We start from the raw sequence: 19,958 nt of genomic DNA on the forward strand, positions 1-19,958 counted from the left end.
CAACAGAAATTTAATAAATGAAATTGGAGTGAGAGTTAGCCAAAAACTACCTGATAAAAGAAAAGCAATGACCCAGCAGATAAGAAAGAAAACGTAAATCAGCACTACTGTATTACAAGATAAAAAGCCAAACACAATACTTTAATTTTCAAACACCATACAAAGGGTCCTCCTACATGTATGAGTGTATATGTATTCTGGACATCTGGGCTCTCAAAAGTTCCACAGAACATGAGTGAAACACTGCAGGTATAATTACCAGTATAGTTCAGCAAGTAGATTGGAGAAAATTGATATTTAAATATTCACTTCACATATCTGAGTAGCGATAATTTAATTTATCCAGTCTGATGCCATACAATATTACACATAAATTGTTGGCTACAACTGTAAACAGACCGATCTCAATAATTCATTCACTCAAAATACATTAAGACTCTATTATGTATTTAAATGTGTATTCAAGACATTTTTAAAAAGATTTCTATAAAAAGTTTTTTTTGTTTTTTTCGTGGTACGTGGGCCTCTCACTGTTGCGGCCTCTCCCGTTGCGGAGCACAGGCTCCAGACACGCAGGCTCAGTGGCCATGGCTCACAGGGCCTAGCCGCTCCGCGGCATGTGGGATCTTCCCGGACCAGGGCACGAACCCGTGTCCCCTGCATCGGCAGGCGGACTCTCAACCACTGAGCCACCAGGGAAGCCCTATAAAAAGTTTCTTTAATGGCAATATTCAACACTTAAAAGTTCGGCTTCCTAAATTACTTCTTTCTCTAAGGTTCAAGTTGCAAAGGTTTTCCTGGATATGCTGTGCACACACCACACACATACTGACATCACATTTCTGTCCACTTATCTTTCCTATTCACTAAATTATAAGATGAGGTAACCATGCCTAACCTAAACACTGTAAACACTCCATAAGATGAAAATAGTTCAGTCTACTTTATCAATCATTCAAATGCTATACAATGATAATATTAAAAAACAGCATTTCAAATATTCTTGTCAGTTATTCAAATAAGTGCCATAAAATAGCTCTAAATGGAACACATTACTTTTCAATTTATATAACTCCACTTCAGCTAAAGTAGTTCTCTGCACGAAATAAAAAATGAAGATATCAATTCTAAATATAGCATATGATACTATTTCCACCAACCTCAGGAAAGCACCAAAGTGGGTCAAGCATTTTCCTATCCAGTTTCTAAATTAGAATAAAAAATAGAAACTGGCACTAATTTTTCATAGTTAAGGAAAGCTCTTTAAAAAATGAATAAAACAAAGCAAACAGCTATCAAAGCCACATGTCTGATATGGGGTGGGAGTGGGGAAGGCGTCTGATTTGAGTAAGCAGAGGTCTCAGAACCAGGAGGTTCAAAAGATGTTCAGAAAACATCCAAAAGTTTCAATACTCTACTTTTAGAGAGATTAGATATTATGTACACTGGCATTAAATACACTCTTATTTAAGGAATAATTAGATATGAAACTTTTTCTTAGAAAAATCAGCTATTCTGAATTTATCAAAATTAATGAGTTTATCAATAATAGGACCTGAAAAACTACACAAAGAGTCGAAGGGAGTGAGGAAGCACGCCACGTGTACATCTGGCTCCCTACATTTACATTTGTTCCTGGTGGAGAAAACAGCTCATGCTAAGGACCTGAAATGGGACTGTGTTTGGGGAGGATTCAAGAAACAGCAAGGCAGCCTATGTGGCGGAAAAAGATGAGTGAAAGGGAGTCTGATCGTGGCTGGGGAAGCAGATCCCAAAGCTTGATTTTAATGAGTACACGTAAATAAACAACCCTTTCAACTTAAGGACTTGTTACCATTCATTATGGTTTCCTTAGCCAAGGATCTACCATTAAGACAGTAAATAATGATATTCACAGGCTATGTCCATGTGACATGAAAAAAGTATAGGTTTCTTACATTTAATAAAAACACGATAGTAATTCATAGTTGAATTAAAAGGAAGATTGCCACTCTCAGATTCCGATAATACCATAAAGATATCTTTATTTTTGACATATCTAAAATAATCCTTTCCCAGCTTTTACATAAAAGAAACATTGGCAGATGACAACTTAGTTATGTTCTGTTCTGCCAGCAGAGTTCAAGTCCAAATGAATAAAGTAAGTGCCAATTTATAGTTAAGTATGATGGGACTGAATAAATACTGACCTAAGATTTAAGAAATTTAAGTTCTAATTGATCCATTTAAAAAGTTTTTTTTTCTATGGCTGGTTAACCTTGGGCAAATCACACTACATCTCAGTTTTCTCATTTATAAAATGAGGAAATTAAACTGCTAATTTCTAGGTTCTCTTCCAATTCTATAGATGGGGCACACTTAAAAGGCTGAAGTCTAGAGCAGGACATTAAGAGTTTTCCAAGTATAAGGGTAACCTACCCAGCCTGTGACAGCACCTATGACCACCTCAAATTATAAACACTTTCGGTTACCTCCTTATCTTAAACAATGGGGTCAATCACTACTCCACTGCCCTCACTAGACAAGAAGTCTTCTCTGAACAGTTCTAGATCTCAGCTCATCCTCTTGTCTCCTTTTCCCCCATCTGAGCAATTGCTAAGATACAGTGCGTCCACCATCCCTCTCTCTCTAAAACCCCTCATCTCCTCTCCACACACCTCCTCCTTCCCCCACCACTTGCAGTTCCAGTCCTCACCATTTCACATCTGGATCCCACTTCAATAGCCTCCTAACCAGTCTTCAGTCCCAGCCTGCCCCCAACCATCCCCTGCAGAGTCCCATTCCACTTAGAGACATGCTGAAGGTGCCCCACTAACTGGGGAATAAAGTCTAAACTCCTCCACAGGGAACTCAAGGTCTTTCACAATCTCTTTACCTCCAATTCCTCTTTAACACACCTCATGCTCCTCTAACACTAAACTCTAGTTTCTCAAATTTCCAAGGTCCTTCGTGTCTGTTTCTCTGACCAGCTGTCCCTTAGATTTGGCCTGCCATCCCTGCTTCGTACACCTGATTGCAGCAGGCAATTAAAATCCATTCCTCACTCCCTCCACACTAAGAGAATCCTAATTTTGTTCAGACACCCACTCTTCAAGGACTGACCCTATCTTCAAACCGTGATGTACGCCAAAAACAATTGTGTGACCAGTTCTAACCAGTAAGACATAAAGGGGAAGTCCACTGGAAGGCTTCTGGGAAAGGTTTTAGTCCTAACGCCAGATACTGTCACATCTGGAATTGTGGCAATTATCCTGCAGCCACTAGGAGGGAGATTAGTGAGGACAAAGCCACCAAGCAGAGGATGGCAAAGTAGAACAGAACGAATTTGGGTCTTTGGTGCAGCCACGTAGTTGCTAAACTAACCAAATTAAGAGCTATCCTATATTGGGATTATCTTTATATAAGATAATATGCTGTCTTTAAGCATGTGAGTGAACATTTTCTGTTATTTGCAGCCACTAGCACTCTATTAGATACCTTGCTAAAAGTTGTACCTTTAAAGGCTTACTTAAACACCTTGTCACCTTCTCTTCTGATCCCTCCTAAAGTCAGCTTCTTCCTTCATGATTCTACTGTACATTTTCTATGGCATGTATTACAAATTCACTGCAGTGTGTAATTTTTTTTACATCCATATTCCCCACTAAACTAGAGGTTCCTAAGGAATAGGCATTCTTGCCACAAGGCAGTAAATGGCACCACCATCTTCTCCACTATTAATTCTACTCCTTCTCCACACTTTGTATGTAATCGATCCAAAAGTTCTGGTGGCATTAACTCAAAAATACATACTAATCTCATTACTTCTCATAATCTCCACTGCTGTTACCTTAATCCAGGACAGTATCTTTCTCCTGTCACAAAGAAACAGTCCTAAGTGATCTCCCTGCTTCCACTCTTGCTGCCACCCCATGTCTCTTGATTAGAAAGCAGCTAGAGTGAACTTTCTAAAGCATAAATCAAATCATACCATTCCTTGCTTTAAATCCTATCAATGGTTTCCCATTACTCTTAGACATGCCCTATTCACTGGCAATAATGACCTTCTCTCTAATCTTCAAATACACCAGGGTCATCCACTGAAGGGCCTACATACATGCTGTTCCCTTTGTTTGGACACTTGTCCTCCAGATATTCACCCGGATGCCCCCTCATTGTCATTCAGGTTTCAGACCAAGTATCGGCTCTTTAAAGGCCCTCCTCGATGACCCAGCTAAAACAGTGCCTTTTTTGGAGCCCCCATTCTCCACTCCGTTACACTCTATAAAATCTTCTTCAAAGCACTCATTTATAAGTTTCCGAAATTATTTTATTTATATTAGTTTACATATTTACAGTCTTTTTCTTTCCTAGCTCTCACTAGAATGTAAGCTTCTTGAGAAGAAGAGTTCTATCAGTCATATTTATTGCTGTATGAGTGCTGCCTAAAATATAGAGGGGGCAGGTCAATAAATATTTGTTGATTTATTCTGATTATGTCTTTGAACTTGAATTCACAATAGCTACTACACAGAAAGTGCTCAATAATTGGTGAATGAAAGCAGTTCACTAACTGGAAATTTTGCCATTATGTTCATTTTATAGCTGATTTCAATAAAATACATAAATTTCCCCAAGCTAAAACCATACTCACTACTGGACAATGGCTAGCTGATGATGATTCATTCTTCTCTGGTAGCAGCAAGAGCGATTTCATATTTTCACTGTCTGTATAATCCACAGGCCGCAGACCAAATATGTTACTGGTAAAATAAGCGCAGATGGGTTTAAGTAAATAAAATGTGTGATTTGATTCTTAACTAAATGAATACACTAGTGGAACAACTTTTTCAACTTCCTTAATAATATACAATTTTTACTAAAATAAATGACTCAAGAATTCACATAAGGCATAAGGATCAAGTACCACAAGCTGCTGAATAGAAAAAAGATATAAAATTTCAATCTGACACCAGACCATTATAGGGAGTATTTCTAACTGAATATATTGTTACTTACACATGAATTTTTTCACAACTCTGTATTCTTGTGTATTCATATTCATATTTTAAAATATAGCTTCATAATCATTAATCACTATGGGGTGAAATGCTTTCAAATGCAAATAAAAATCATTTACTATAGCTATTATAGGCTCCATAGTCTATATAAACAAATACAGAAATTAGATAAATTCACAAGATAGGACTTTAGATCCACTAGAAGGAAAACTATGCCACATGACAAACAATTTAATAAAGTAGTAAACAGGGCACTTTAAAAATTAATTTAAAAAAAAATTAATTTTACTATGTATGTACACTATAATCTATAATAATCACAGCCATCACAGAGCAAACTGACGTGATGCAGAGAACATGCTGACGCAGAATTCCCAGCATGCACTAATTCACAAGTCACAGAATATTATACTGGAAGAGACCTCAGAAACATGGTACAATGGTTATTTCATAGATTAGAAAACAGAGAGAAAGGTTCCAATGACTTGACAAAGGTCACATTTTCCTTCCATTCGTTCCAACAATATTCCATATTGCCCATGACTAGTCTTCCAATAATAAATAAGTTGTTAAAACTACAGCATCTTGTCTATTATTCCACTTCTTTACATATGGTTTCAAAATGATTTTAATTTATTATACCATGGCAGAAAAATTTTCTAAAATGAACATTTCTTTTAAAATCTTCTATGGTTTTTTTAAGATTACAGGATATCTATATAATGGTCATTAATGTTCATGTAAAAAAATGCAATGTGTTAAACAGGATATAAAATGATAAACTTGGTACAATACCAGTTTTTAAATTTGTATTAAATGTATAGAAACAGATCTGGAAGGAAACGGAGGGAAACATAAGGGGAAGAAGAAGGAAGAAGGTGTCAACTCTGATGCTGCCTGGAGGGCACAGATGAGGGATTCGAGCATCTACTGGGTTTAGAGATAAGGTCATTAATGACCTTGGAGAAAGCTGTTTTGATGGCAGAGTAGGAAAAGAAAGCTAACAGATTAAGAAATGAACCACAGCAAATGTTTCCCTAATGACTGCTATTCATGACTATTAGGTTCAGTCACTCTTTCTTCTTGGGAAAGTGCTATGTAAACACTGATCAATCTTTGTGACCACCTGGGTGGGGGGATAGGGAGGGTAGGAGGGAGGGAGACGCAAGAAGGAGGAGATATGGGAACATGTGTATATGTATAGCTGATTCACTTTGTTATAAAGCAGAAACTAACACACCATTGTAAAGCAATTATACTCCAATAAAGATGTTAAAAAAACAAAACAAAACACTGACCAATGTGTATTCTCAGGTTCACCTATATGCCCAGGTCCTATAACCTGTAACTTTCTTCTGGCAACAGTTTTTCTCGAACTGAAGTACAATACAATCAACTGTATTTCAACTTTCTGATTTACAGCAAAGTGACACAAGTTACTGTACTGGAAATTGGGTCTTCCCAAATTCCCATACATTAAAGCAGACAAGCTCACCTTATTTCAAAAGGTAGCTGGTCTCATTCACTACACTTGATACTTTGCAATTTCATTCTCTATTATGCCCATGTACCAAATATACAAACTCCTCACATACATATGCTGTAAGTATGTATCAAAAAGGAATCAATAATCTAGATCTTAAATCACCAAGTTCAAAAATGAATAAACAAACCAAAAAAAGGTCACTACATGCATTAAAAAAAAACCCAATCAATGCACACATAAGGACTTTTTCACAAAGACAAAGGTAGATTTCTCCAAGGAAATAAAATTTAAGAGCCCAATCAGTGTACTTTAAGGCACAGTAACTACAGAATAGATATTTAACACAAATACAAATAAATGACAACATTTAAAAATGTTAAGTGAAACAACTTCCCAAAGAACGACCATCAGCTAATGAGGACTTTAAATAAAAAAATAACCAATGAAACAATTGTCTTTAAACAAGTAAGATGCCTTCACCATCTAAAGAATTGCTTCATAAAATGACTAGCAAGATCCTAATTTACATTTAGAGTCCTTAATACAAAAGCTTACTATCTGATATGGCTTTTAACCATGTGGTTTCTCCACTTGGATTATGGATGGCTTCTGCTTATACACAATTTGCTAAACCCTTAGCCCTCCTGCATTGCTAATGAACTGGAGAATGGCACATTAAAAATGCTACAGTTTGAAATAATCAGTTAACCCTAAGTCCTGCATCGTGAGAGATGGAGCCTATTAAATCCTGTCATGATTCTGCTTTGCTGTGGACCAATGAAATTTGGAATTAGACACAGTATTTTATGTGACACCTTCGAAAACCATAGCAAGAGAAGACAGAGCATACGTAAGACTTCTCCTTTATTATGTGGGCACAAGAAAGTCATTAAACTTTTTTTCTCATAATGATATATTTGAATGGAATAATACTTTGCTTACAGATTTATGTGAAAAATCAGTTTAAAATATATATAATTAGATTTATTCTTTTTAAAAAAATAGGCAATACATGGAGGACAAGTCACAAGGGACTATCAATGTGACTATTTTTTTTAATTTATTTATCTTTTATTTATTTATTTTTGGCTGCATTGGGTCTTTGTTGCTGCCCGTGGGCTTTCTCTAGTTGCGGCGAGAGGCGGCTACTCTTCATTGTGGTGTGCAGTCTTCTCATTGCAGTGGTTTCTCCTGTTGCAGAGCACAGGCTCTAGGCACATGGGCTTCAGTAGTTGTGGCATGTGGGCTCAGTAGTTGTGGCTCGTGGGCTTTAGAGCTCAGGCTCAGTAGTTGTGGCGCACGGGCTTAGTTGCTCCGCACGGCATGTGGGATCATCCCGGACCAGGGCTCGAACCCGTGTCCCCTGCATTGGCAGGCGGATTCTTAACCACTGTGCCACCAGGGAAGCCCTCAATGTGACTACTAATTGAAGACAGTGATAAATCAATTATTCCCCATCTCTACATAAGGAAGAAGTGTGTTTTGTTTGTTTTAGATTTATTGCAACACCATGAACTCAGGATAAACATCAATAATTTAATTTGCTATTTTATTAGAATGGGTTACTAAGGGAGCTTATAGAATGATTTTTTTCTAAATGTTCTTAAATAGAGCGTGTTCTCTATTTTCTGACATACTTTAACCTAAAACCTTAACCTTAAACTAGGTATTTTGGAGGGATACGTAAAACTTAGAAAACATTGTCTTTGCCTGTAATCCTGCGGACAAATACTCAATCAAGAGATAAGTATAAAACTGATAAGGTATAAACCAAGGCACAAGTAATGAGGCAAAATGTGAGATGGATTTCAAAGGAGGTAAAAAAAAAAAAAAAAAAAAAGGTACACATTAGCAAATAAAATGACCTCAGACCCAGGACTAGAAACTAGAATTTGGTAGATGAATGTGAAAGGCCTGTAGAGGGAATAAGCAATGTGATTGTTGAAATGGATGGAATGAATGGAAGAAAGCCTTCTATCAAGGCTGAAGAGTTTAATTACTGTATGCTCATGTGTCTTGAGCCAAACACAATATGGAGAATTGATGAAATAATCAGGCATAAAGCAATAGTCATTATAGACAAAGATAGTATGTAGCTGTGAAAACAGAGAAGCATAATTGTCTACTGGCTAAACTATATGGGTCAATGCAACACCAATATAATTAAAACTATTTTCAGAACATAGGAAAACATCAACATCTTCACTGCTGAATTTACATATAGTACAGGACAGTATATTAACAGCTTTCAAATGCACCACTTTTGACAATTCTGTTCTCTTAATGACCTTATCAAAAAAAGCCCTTTATAATTCAGTGAATTGCAAATGATTACAGATATACTTTATCAATCCTAAATCATAAAAATTGGTAATTGAAACATTTTATATAGTCACTAACCACGAAGGTATCTGATTCCAAATTATTTTTTCTGTTCCTTCACAACACAGTACATTGGCAAATTTTACCAGTTTTTTTCCATCTGATATATTCGTGCTCTATTCCTTTAGCTGTGATTTTAAATCATAATTTAAAGAATATTTCATATAAAATTTTTGAAGATATGACTTTTGAAGATCTAAGTGCCTGTAAGTTATAGCTTTTTACTATAAAAAGTTACTAAGAAATACTGAAGGTTCATTGTTACTGATACAGATTAATGATTCAACATAAAAGCACATGTATATATTAATATGCATAATATACATATATCACAACTAGTAATAATCATTTATTTATTTAACACACACAGAATGAGTATATGTGTATACAGTCAGCCCTCCATTTCCATGGGTTCCATCTCCACAGATTCACCAAGAGCAGTCAAAACATTAAAAAAAAAAAAATTATTTTTTTAGGAAGTTCCCAAAAAGCAAAACTTGAATTTGTCATGTGCCAGCAACTATTTACATAGCATTACATTGTATTATGTATTATAAGTAATCTAGAGATGATCTAAAATATATGGGAGGGGATTTCCCTGGTGGCACAGTGGTTTAGAATCCGCCTGCCAATGTAAGGAACACAGGTTTGATCCCTGGTCCGGGAAGATACCACATGCCATGGAGCAACTAAGCCTGCGTGCCACAACTACTGAGCCCATGTGCCACAACTACTGAAGCCCGTTTGCCTAGAGCCCGTACTCCACAACGAGAAGCCACCGCAATGAGAAGCCCACACACCACAACAAAGAGTAGCCCCCGCTCACCGCAATTGGAGAAAGCCCATGTGCAGCAACGAAGACCCAATGCAGCCAAAAATAAATAAATAAAATATAAATAAATTTATTTTAAAAATAAATAAATAAAGTATATGGGAGGATGTGCATAGGTTATACGCAAACACTATGCCATTTTATATAAGGGACTTGAGCATCCATAGATTTTGGTATCTGTGGGGGGCCCTGGAACCAGTCCTCTGTGGGTACCAAGTGGTAACTGTGTACATATAGGGGAAAAGCTACAAACACCACTTTGTACTCAGTTTGACAAACAGTCGTTCATTCAAGTACTTCTAACGACTCTTTTAGTCACTAAAGAACCAATGAGATATAAGGTCTGCACAGAGCTCAGTGGGGCAAAAGCAGAGGAAAGAAAATAGGAAGAACTTAAAAGCCTAGTGAAGCTGCTTAGATGTAAAAGGAGAAAGAATAAAAGGAGGTACAGAAGTAGAATGAGTCTCCCAGCAGAGAGAAAAGCTTGTGCGAAGGCACTGAAGTGAGCTAGTGTGGCAAATGAGAAACACCAAAAAATTTAAAAACAAAGAGCAAGAAAGATAGAAGAGAAGAAGGAGGAGAAAGAGAGAGGAGACAGAATGCACAGAAGAATGGGGTGTTCTGGAAATGTAAGCTGTGACCAGAAACAAAAAGGATGGTACTGAAGAGGTAGACTGTCTCCTTAAGGCACAAGAAACCCTGAACAGCTCCCTAGACAGTTGTGAGCAGAAGGGATATCATCAATAGAGCAGGGCAGCTAAGCGCTAGGGTTACACAATCAGACAGCCTGAATTTAGATTCCAGCTCTGCCACTCAATAGTTGTATGACTTTAGAGGTATTTAACCTCCTATGCCTCTGTTTCCTCATCTGTAAAATGAGAATACAACCTACTTTGTAGGATTAATATATGTAAGGACCAAATGAATTAATGTATATGTAAGGACCAAACGAATTAATGTATCAAAAGCACTTAAAACAGTACCTGGCAGATAGTAAGTGCTCAATAATTGCTTGCTATTAATATTATCAGATTGGCATTTTGGGGGAGACAGATACAAAATGAAGATATAGGAACATAAGTTACATCTCCAGTGTTGACCTCTTCTCTTCATTTTCTCCAACTTTATGACATACTTCATGTATGCTTTGTAATGACAATTTAGATGTACACTAAAGGGAAGGACAGAAGCCTGGTTTCTTAGCAACATTAAAATAGGAGTAGATTTATGTTTTCCTATATGGTACAACATAAAAGATAAAAAGTATGAATGGTACAATGTAAAGATAAAAAGTATAAACTAGATGACTCTGAAAATTCCTTTCCTCACTAGGATTCTTTTTAATCACTAAGGCTAATAAAAAGGAAGTTTAACACTTCAGCTTTTTTTCAGGAGTTTAACATTTTGGCTTTACCCCAAAGGTAGAGTTCAGAATATAGTATAGCACTTCAATGTCCTCTTCGCCTCAAGAATGATAGAATAGACACCCACCTACAACTGTGCCCAAGATGAGTTTTACCACTAGTAGAAGGGGAGAAGGAGAGATGGGCAAATTTAAACTTGCACTTGCACATTTAGATCATTCAATCCCAAACCCACATGCAAAAAGGCTTTTTTACTAATGCTAAACCTATCATGCATGACAGAATACCAAGACGGTCCATGATGAAATCCTTTATGAACAACTATGAAATTGCAAACATAGATTTTAAGTTTTCAAGTCACTTGAATTGCGGTGAAGCAAGAAAAAGCAGAGAAATTCAAAAGAGCAACATGTTTTTTTAAAAGCTATAAAACATAAATTATCTGTTACAGATTAATTTTTTAAACATTAACTAGGGCAGTGGAATAATAAGTCCACTAATTAAGAATTCTACATCCTTGCAAGGAAAACTCTGTTAATAGCAGACCAAGTAACAAATCCTAAACTCTGTATTTCTGTTAAAAAAAAAAAAAAAAGCATATGATATTCTCCAAACACTCAAAATAGTTCTGAGGTGACTGGAATAGCTTTGGTTTTAAGTTCACACTGGGATGCACAGAAGGCAGTGCAGATGGACAGCCAGTGAGGTTTTGGACAGTTATCAATATAGATATTCTTGAGCAACAAAGAAGTATAGAAGATATGAACCTTATTCTCATATCTGAAGTTAATATAGAATGCATTTTCCTTCTTAGGTAATGGACTCTTATTTTAGTCCTTAAGAAGTAAATTTCTCATGCAAAACACAAGTAAATTCAGAGTTAAATGAATTAACACTGTATTCAAATGTAAGAGGCATTTAAAAAATGCCAAAGTTTGCAGAGCAAAAGCTCAAAGCACATAAGAAAGTACTCTAAGCAAAATGTGACTTTAAGAAAACAGTAAAGTATTAGAATATTAAAATTAAATCAAAATAAAAGATAAAGTCAGAATTACATATATGGCCTCAGATAAAACTATAAAATAGGTGAACTTTGTATTATAGTCCACAGGGATGATTTCAGAATAAATTTAATGGGATAACAAAAAGTCCGTTTCTCTTTAGTTCCTGTACTCTATTATTAATACATTAGTATTTCAGAGTGATAACAACTAGTAACCAAATTGAGAGAGATCTCCAAATACTATACAGTATGAAAGTTATCAAAATAAATAATGTTCTATCAGGTTGGAGACAAGGGACAGGGGGTGGAAAACAGGAGGTAGGGTGGGAATTATTTCTGTAAGATATTCCATTCACATCCCCCAGACCAGAGAAGGTGGAAAGCATCCTGATTATTTTTAAGAAGCTGTAAGTAGGATTTTCATATCAAAATCTGAGGGCAAAAAATGAAACCTAAAACAACAAACCATTCTAACTTATACCTATAGATGCAAAAGTCTTAAATAAAACCCTAGCAAACTAATGTAAAGTATTTGTTTAAAGAATAACACAATACACTAAGTCAAGTTTATCCCAGGCATGCAACATGGTGTAATATTTTAAAATGTGTTAATGACATCAACAGGCAAAAAGTCTAAGATCATCTCAAAATCATTTAATAAAATAAAATTGTAAAATGAGAATACAACCTACTTTGTAGGATTAATATATGTAAGGACAAAATGAATTAATGTATATGTAAGGACCAAACGAATTAATGTATCAAAAGCACTTAAAACAGTGGCTGGCAGATAGTAAGTGCTCAATAATTGCTTGCTATTAATATTATCAGATTGGCATTTTGGGGGAGACAGATACAAAATGAAGATATAGGAACATAAGTTACATCTCCAGTGTTGACCTCTTCTCTTCATTTTCTCCAACTTTATGACATACTTCATGTATGCTTTGTAATGACAATTTAGATGTACACTAAAGGGAAGGACAGAAGCCTGGTTTCTTAGCAACATTAAAATAGGAGTAGATTTATGTTTTCCTATATGGTACAACATAAAAGATAAAAAGTATGAATGGTACAATGTAAAGATAAAAAGTATAAACTAGATGACTCTGAAAATTCCTTTCCTCACTAGGATTCTTTTTAATCACTAAGGCTAATAAAAAGGAAGTTTAACACTTCAGCTTTTTTTCAGGAGTTTAACATTTTGGCTTTACCCCAAAGGTAGAGTTCAGAATATAGTATAGCACTTCAATGTCCTCTTCCCCTCAAGAATGATAGAATAGACACCCACCTACAACTGTGCCCAAGATGAGTTTTACCACTAGTAGAAGGGGAGAAGGAGAGATGGGCAAATTTAAACTTGCACTTGCACATTTAGATCATTCAATCCCAAACCCACATGCAAAAAGGCTTTTTTACTAATGCTAAACCTATCATGCATGACAGAATACCAAGACGGTCCATGATGAAATCCTTTATGAACAACTATGAAATTGCAAACATAGATTTTAAGTTTTCAAGTCACTTGAATTGCGGTGAAGCAAGAAAAAGCAGAGAAATTCAAAAGAGCAACATGTTTTTTTAAAAGCTATAAAACATAAATTATCTGTTACAGATTAATTTTTTAAACATTAACTAGGGCAGTGGAATAATAAGTCCACTAATTAAGAATTCTACATCCTTGCAAGGAAAACTCTGTTAATAGCAGACCAAGTAACAAATCCTAAACTCTGTATTTCTGTTAAAAAAAAAAAAAAAAAAGCATATGATATTCTCCAAACACTCAAAATAGTTCTGAGGTGACTGGAATAGCTTTGGTTTTAAGTTCACACTGGGATGCACAGAAGGCAGTGCAGATGGACAGCCAGTGAGGTTTTGGACAGTTATCAATATAAATATTCTTGAGCAACAAAGAAGTATAGAAGATATGAACCTTATTCTCATATCTGAAGTTAATATAGAATGCATTTTCCTTCTTAGGTAATGGACTCTTATTTTAGTCCTTAAGAAGTAAATTTCTCATGCAAAACACAAGTAAATTCAGAGTTAAATGAATTAACACTGTATTCAAATGTAAGAGGCATTTAAAAAATGCCAAAGTTTGCAGAGCAAAAGCTCAAAGCACATAAGAAAGTACTCTAAGCAAAATGTGACTTTAAGAAAACAGTAAAGTATTAGAATATTAAAATTAAATCAAAATAAAAGATAAAGTCAGAAGTACATATATGGCCTCAGATAAAACTATAAAATAGGTGAACTTTGTATTATAGTCCACAGGGATGATTTCAGAATAAATTTAATGGGATAACAAAAAGTCCGTTTCTCTTTAGTTCCTGTACTCTATTATTAATACATTAGTATTTCAGAGTGATAACAACTAGTAACCAAATTGAGAGAGATCTCCAAATACTATACAGTATGAAAGTTATCAAAATAAATAATGTTCTATCAGGTTGGAGACAAGGGACAGGGGGTGGAAAACAGGAGGTAGGGTGGGAATTATTTCTGTAAGATATTCCATTCACATCCCCCAGACCAGAGAAGGTGGAAAGCATCCTGATTATTTTTAAGAAGCTGTAAGTAGGATTTTCATATCAAAATCTGAGGGCAAAAAATGAAACCTAAAACAACAAACCATTCTAACTTATACCTATAGATGCAAAAGTCTTAAATAAAACCCTAGCAAACTAATGTAAAGTATTTGTTTAAAGAATAACACAATACACTAAGTCAAGTTTATCCCAGGCATGCAACATGGTGTAATATTTTAAAATGTGTTAATGACATCAACAGGCAAAAAGTCTAAGATCATCTCAAAATCATTTAATAAAATAAAATACAGTCTTGTTTAAAAATGGTAAAATAACTGGGAGGAAGATCTTTTTTTTTTTTTAATTGAAGTATAGCTGATTTACAACGTTGTGCTATTTTCTGGTATATAGCAAAGTGATTCAGTTATACATACATATATACACATGTATATATATATTTTTCATATTCTTTTCCACCATTGTTTATTATAGGATATTGAATACAGTTCCCTGTGCTATATACAGTAGGACCTTGTTGCTTATCTATTTTATTTATAGTAGTTTGTATCTGCTAATCCCAAACTTCTAATTTATCCCTCCCCCATCCCCTTTCCCCTTTGGTAACTATAAGTTTGTTTTCTATGTCTGTGGGTCTGTCTCAGTTTTGTAAATAAGTTCATTTGTATCATATTTTAGATTCCATATAAAAGTGATATTATATGGTATTTGTCTTTCTCTGTCTGACTTACTTCACTTAGTATGATAATCTCTAGGTCCATCCATGTTGCTGCAAATGGCATTATTTCATTCTTTTTCATGGCTGAGTAATATTCCATTGTATTTATACATATAGCACCTCTTCTTTATCAATTCCTGTCAATGGACGTTTAGATTGCTTCCATGTCTTGGCTATTGTAAGAAGTGCTGCAATGAACATCAGGGTGCATGCAGCCTTTCGAATTATGGTTTTCTCCAGGTGTATGCCCAGGAGTGGGATTCCTGGATCATATGGCAGCTCTATTTTTAGTTTTTTAAGGAGTCTCCATACTGTTTTCCATAGCAGCTGCACCAATTTACATTCCCATCAGCAGTGTAGGAGGGTTCTCTTTTCTCCACACCCTCTCCAGCATTTACTACTTGTAGATTTTTTGATGGTGGCCATTCTGACCAGTGTGAGGTGGTAGGTACCTCACTGTGGTTTTGATATGCATTTCTCTAATAATTAGTGATATGAGTACCTTTTCATGTGCCTGGTGGCCATCTGTATGAGAAGATCTTTATTTTTAATATTGATTTTAATAGTGACTTATAAACTACAGTCAATTTTTTTTTTTTTTTTTTTTGTGGTATGCGGGCCTCCCCCTGTTGTGGCCTCTCCCGTTGCGGTGCACAGGCTCCGGACCCGCAGGCCCAGCGGCCATGGCTCACGGGCCCAGCCGCTCCACGGCACGTGGGATCCTCCCAGACCGGGGCGCGAACCCGGTTCCCCTGCATCGGCAGGCGGACGCGCAACCACTGCGCCATCAGGGAAGCCCCTACAGTCAATATTTTTTTAAAATGAGAATAAAACAAGCATGCCAACTATCAATATTATTTTGTAATATTGTTCTGGAAACTGTGACAAAGGCAGTAAGAAATAAAAGTTAATAAATGACCATTAAATCCTTCAAATTAGGTGTTGGCTAGGTGTAAGAGAAACTCACTAAAATCAACAGCTTTCCTCTATATCAGGAATAACAAGTTATATTTATTAACAGACTATCCACTTCACCAGGGCAACTAAAGGCTCAAATACCTAGGAAAATCTCAATAAATAGTTAGTTGCATGTGTATACAAACACACATATATAAAACAGATTAAAAACTTGACTAAGATGTACAACAGAAGACTTAAAATAAACAGAGAAAGCATACCATGGTCCTGAGTGAGAAATCAACTTTATTAATCCACTATAATCTAAACACCTACCCAATTTTAATCAAAATCATAATAGGGTATTTTTGAAACTTAACATAGTAAATCAAACTTCATGTGAAGGAATAAATTGATAAAAATAGCCAACTCCCCCTCCACCCCCCCACTGCTACTGTCACCACTTTAATTCAGACTCTCATCACTTGTCCCCTGGATTATTGGACACACCTCTTCACTGAACTTCCTGCCCAGGGTGGAGGTGAAAGTTTTCAACTTAGAATTTGAACTCTTTGGCACACAAGGCCTTTCACTGCTTCTGCCCACCTTCTCTGGCCTCTCATCTCATCCTCCTCCCCCCCTTCATTCCAGTCTTGTATCAGCTCCTAGAAGTGAAACAACAAGCAGTCTGGCCGTAGTACCTTAGCACCCATCATCCTCTTTCTGAAAAGCCCATCCTCCTATTCTTTTTCTTCAAATTCAGTTGAAGTGCTACTTCCTCTAGAAAGTCTTTCATAACATCCTCTAGTCATATTTCTAGCCCCTACCCTGGATTTTCATAGAATCTTGGGGCATTGAGCTATGAAGGCCTGTATCATACTGTTCTGTAACCACTAATATAACTGTCTGTTCACTCCTACTAGAATACAAGTAGCAGATAAAACAACTGGGGAGGTGAAGAAGTAAAGGGAGTGATGGAGAAGAGAATGAGAAAACCTAACAGCATTTCATTGGAAACCCAGGAAAAGAAGGCATCTAAGTAGAAAGAAGACTTCAACTTTGAGATAATAAAGATTGCCAAAATGTCTGTTCCAGAGCTAAAGAATGCCATTTAGAAATTTAGAATAAGCAAAAGGACCCTACTTATCTACAACTTCAATTAGTCAAAGTACCAAGGTCTAAAGAAGGAAGATAAAAGAATAGTTTTTGCCCTTTCTTCTACTCTTTCTTCTACTACTTTCTTCTACTCTAAGAGTAGGGAGAAGGTCCCTACTCTTCTCCCAGGGATGGAGAGAGTCTAGTCCTGGTTATTGAGAAAAGAGATATATTAAGAATAACAGAGAAAAAGAAGAAAAGCATGTTTGCCAACTCAGAGTCTGGAGTCTGAGATATTAATGGCTTAAAAGGAACAAGAACTTCAGGCAAAAAAAAAAAGAGTAGTAAGAACCCTATATAGTCCCCATGTCCCACTCCCTAGGGATGGAGGAAGGCACAGGAACAAACTTCACCTATTCTCACCTGGAAGTACTTAACTCTAGAAAGACAATAGACAGAACACTGGCAGAAAGAAAAATAGACCTTAAAAATGCCAAGGCTGGAGGAATTACGTTGGGAAATTATTTTGTGATCCCACAAAAGGTAACATGGATGCCTAATGGGCAAGAGACTAACAATTCTGCTCAGGGAGCACACATCATTTACTCTGACATCTACCAGGAACCCATTCTACCGGCCTAGAGGAGGTGCAGCTTACGGAAACTTGGTTTTAGACGTTCTCTTCACAATTATAGTCAAGTTGGGAGCAGAGGGAAGCAATTCCTATTTTCAGCTCATCAGCCCCTTTTATCGAGAGGAAAAAAATATACCATCTTTTTATGCATTCGAACACTTACTAATTCACTCTACAAATAAATGTGGGTACGGACTACGTTAGGCACTTGGCAGGGCCTGGGACAGCAGGCACGATCCCTGGTACCTAGAGCATACTACCTAATGAGAAGACAGTAAGAGGCAGATGCACTACCACCTCTGGTCTATGACTGGGAGGAAGCGTCACATACAGACAAAGGATTCGGGAAAGCCAGCCAAAAAGAAATGATACCTAAGATGAAACCCAAAGAATGAGAAACTGACCACCAAAAATGAATACTCCAGACAAAGGGAAAGCATATTTAAAGGTTAGGAAGCAAAACAGCTTGGCACATTTTAAGGAAATAAAAATTTAGAAATGCTAGTGCAAAAAAAGGCTGAAGGAGAAGGGGAACAGGAGGAACTGTGGAGAGACGGGGCTGCAGGGATGAGGAGAGCCAGACCATCTGGGGCCCCACAAACCATGTTCTGAAGTCTGAGTTGTATTTTAAAAACATTAAGAGGTGCCAGTGAAGGGTTTTAAGCAAGTAAGTCATTTGACCAGAACTGCACATTTTTAAAGTTCTTGGGCTGCTTTATGAAAAGTAATCTGAAAAGGAAACCAGTTAGTAAATGGCAAAGCCAATCAGGTCAACAACAACTACCACAAAATAAAACAGAAAGCAGAAAACACAGAAAATACTTAAGTATAATGACCAATAGTCCACAAAATAAGGATGCTTAGAAACAGCTCCCACCCTGTTATACCCTAGATTAAATCGACTCTTGCATTTGCCCTACAGTTGCCTTACTATCCTCTCTCCAACATCATTCCCAACTTCTGTCACCAAATAAACCTTCCTTCCCTACTATCCTAACTATATCAACCAGCTCTCTGGAATGCAGTAGCCACTTGGCATATGCGACTATTTAAATTAATTAAAATACATTTTGAAATTTATTTCCTCAGTAGCAATAGCCACATTTCAAGTGTTGAATAGCAACAGATGTCCAGTAGCTACTGAGTGCCCAGCACAGATATGGAGCATTTTGAGTGCAGAAAGATCTACTGGACAGTGCTGGGCTATCGATGTACCTAAAACTGCCACTTCACTATGTAAGCCTATTGAGAAAAACACAGCTATCTGAGAAGGCACCTGTGAAGGCAGACCCACTCACTGTCTCAGGCCCTCACCTTGTGTATTAATGAGCTTCACAATGTAGTGAAGAATCATGGTGTACACACCATAAGACAGGCCCTGTGTTTGGGCTCATTAATCCTCACTATGCTCTGAAGAAATAGAAAAGCAGCCGGCATCACCCATGTTTTATAGGTAAGGACACCAAGGCACAGAAACTAACCTGCCTGAGGCTATAAAGTCAATAATGGAGTCACAAATAAAAGCTGGAATCCCTAATGCCCTGACCAGTGCTCCATTCATTAGAGTAGTCATGGCTGATTTAAGAACCCATGAATAGAAACTATTCTGTTTCACCTGACCCAAGCAACCACTTGCTCTATCAAATGGACTGTTATGCCCACAGGACGGTCATATCTGTTAGATATGTATATATATGTATACACACACACACACACACACACACACACGAACACAAACCATGTACGTGTATGTGTGTATGTAAAAAAACAGAAAAATTTAAAAATATAAGATATGTATTCCCTGAGCTTGCCCTATCTTATTACATGTGACAGGAAATAAAGGATATTAAAAACAATTACCAAAACTAACAGCACCAAGGTATGGTACATTCCTGTGTTATTAACTTGTTTTTCAATTACATTATATGATTACCTATAAAAAAATTACAACCGGGTTTCCCTGGTGGCGCAGTGGTTGAGAGTCCGCCTGCCGATGCA

The 19,958-nt window shown here is 36.6% G+C and overlaps 1 protein-coding gene across 3 annotated transcripts in view; it reads right to left on the reverse strand.

Annotated features, from left to right (window-relative positions):
• Positions 1-19,958, reverse strand: part of BARD1 (BRCA1 associated RING domain 1) — a 77,452-nt gene that overhangs the window by 15,598 nt on the left and 41,896 nt on the right. For all 3 annotated transcript variants that reach the window (XM_007114978.4, XM_055089908.1, XM_055089915.1), the window contains one exon: positions 4,634-4,742. In XM_007114978.4, the coding sequence (XP_007115040.1) occupies positions 4,634-4,742 (109 nt within the window). The remainder of the gene's footprint in view (positions 1-4,633; positions 4,743-19,958) is intronic.

This window comes from Physeter macrocephalus, chromosome 2 (genome assembly GCF_002837175.3).
Source record: "Physeter macrocephalus isolate SW-GA chromosome 2, ASM283717v5, whole genome shotgun sequence".
Taxonomy (NCBI): Eukaryota; Metazoa; Chordata; class Mammalia; order Artiodactyla; family Physeteridae; genus Physeter; species Physeter macrocephalus.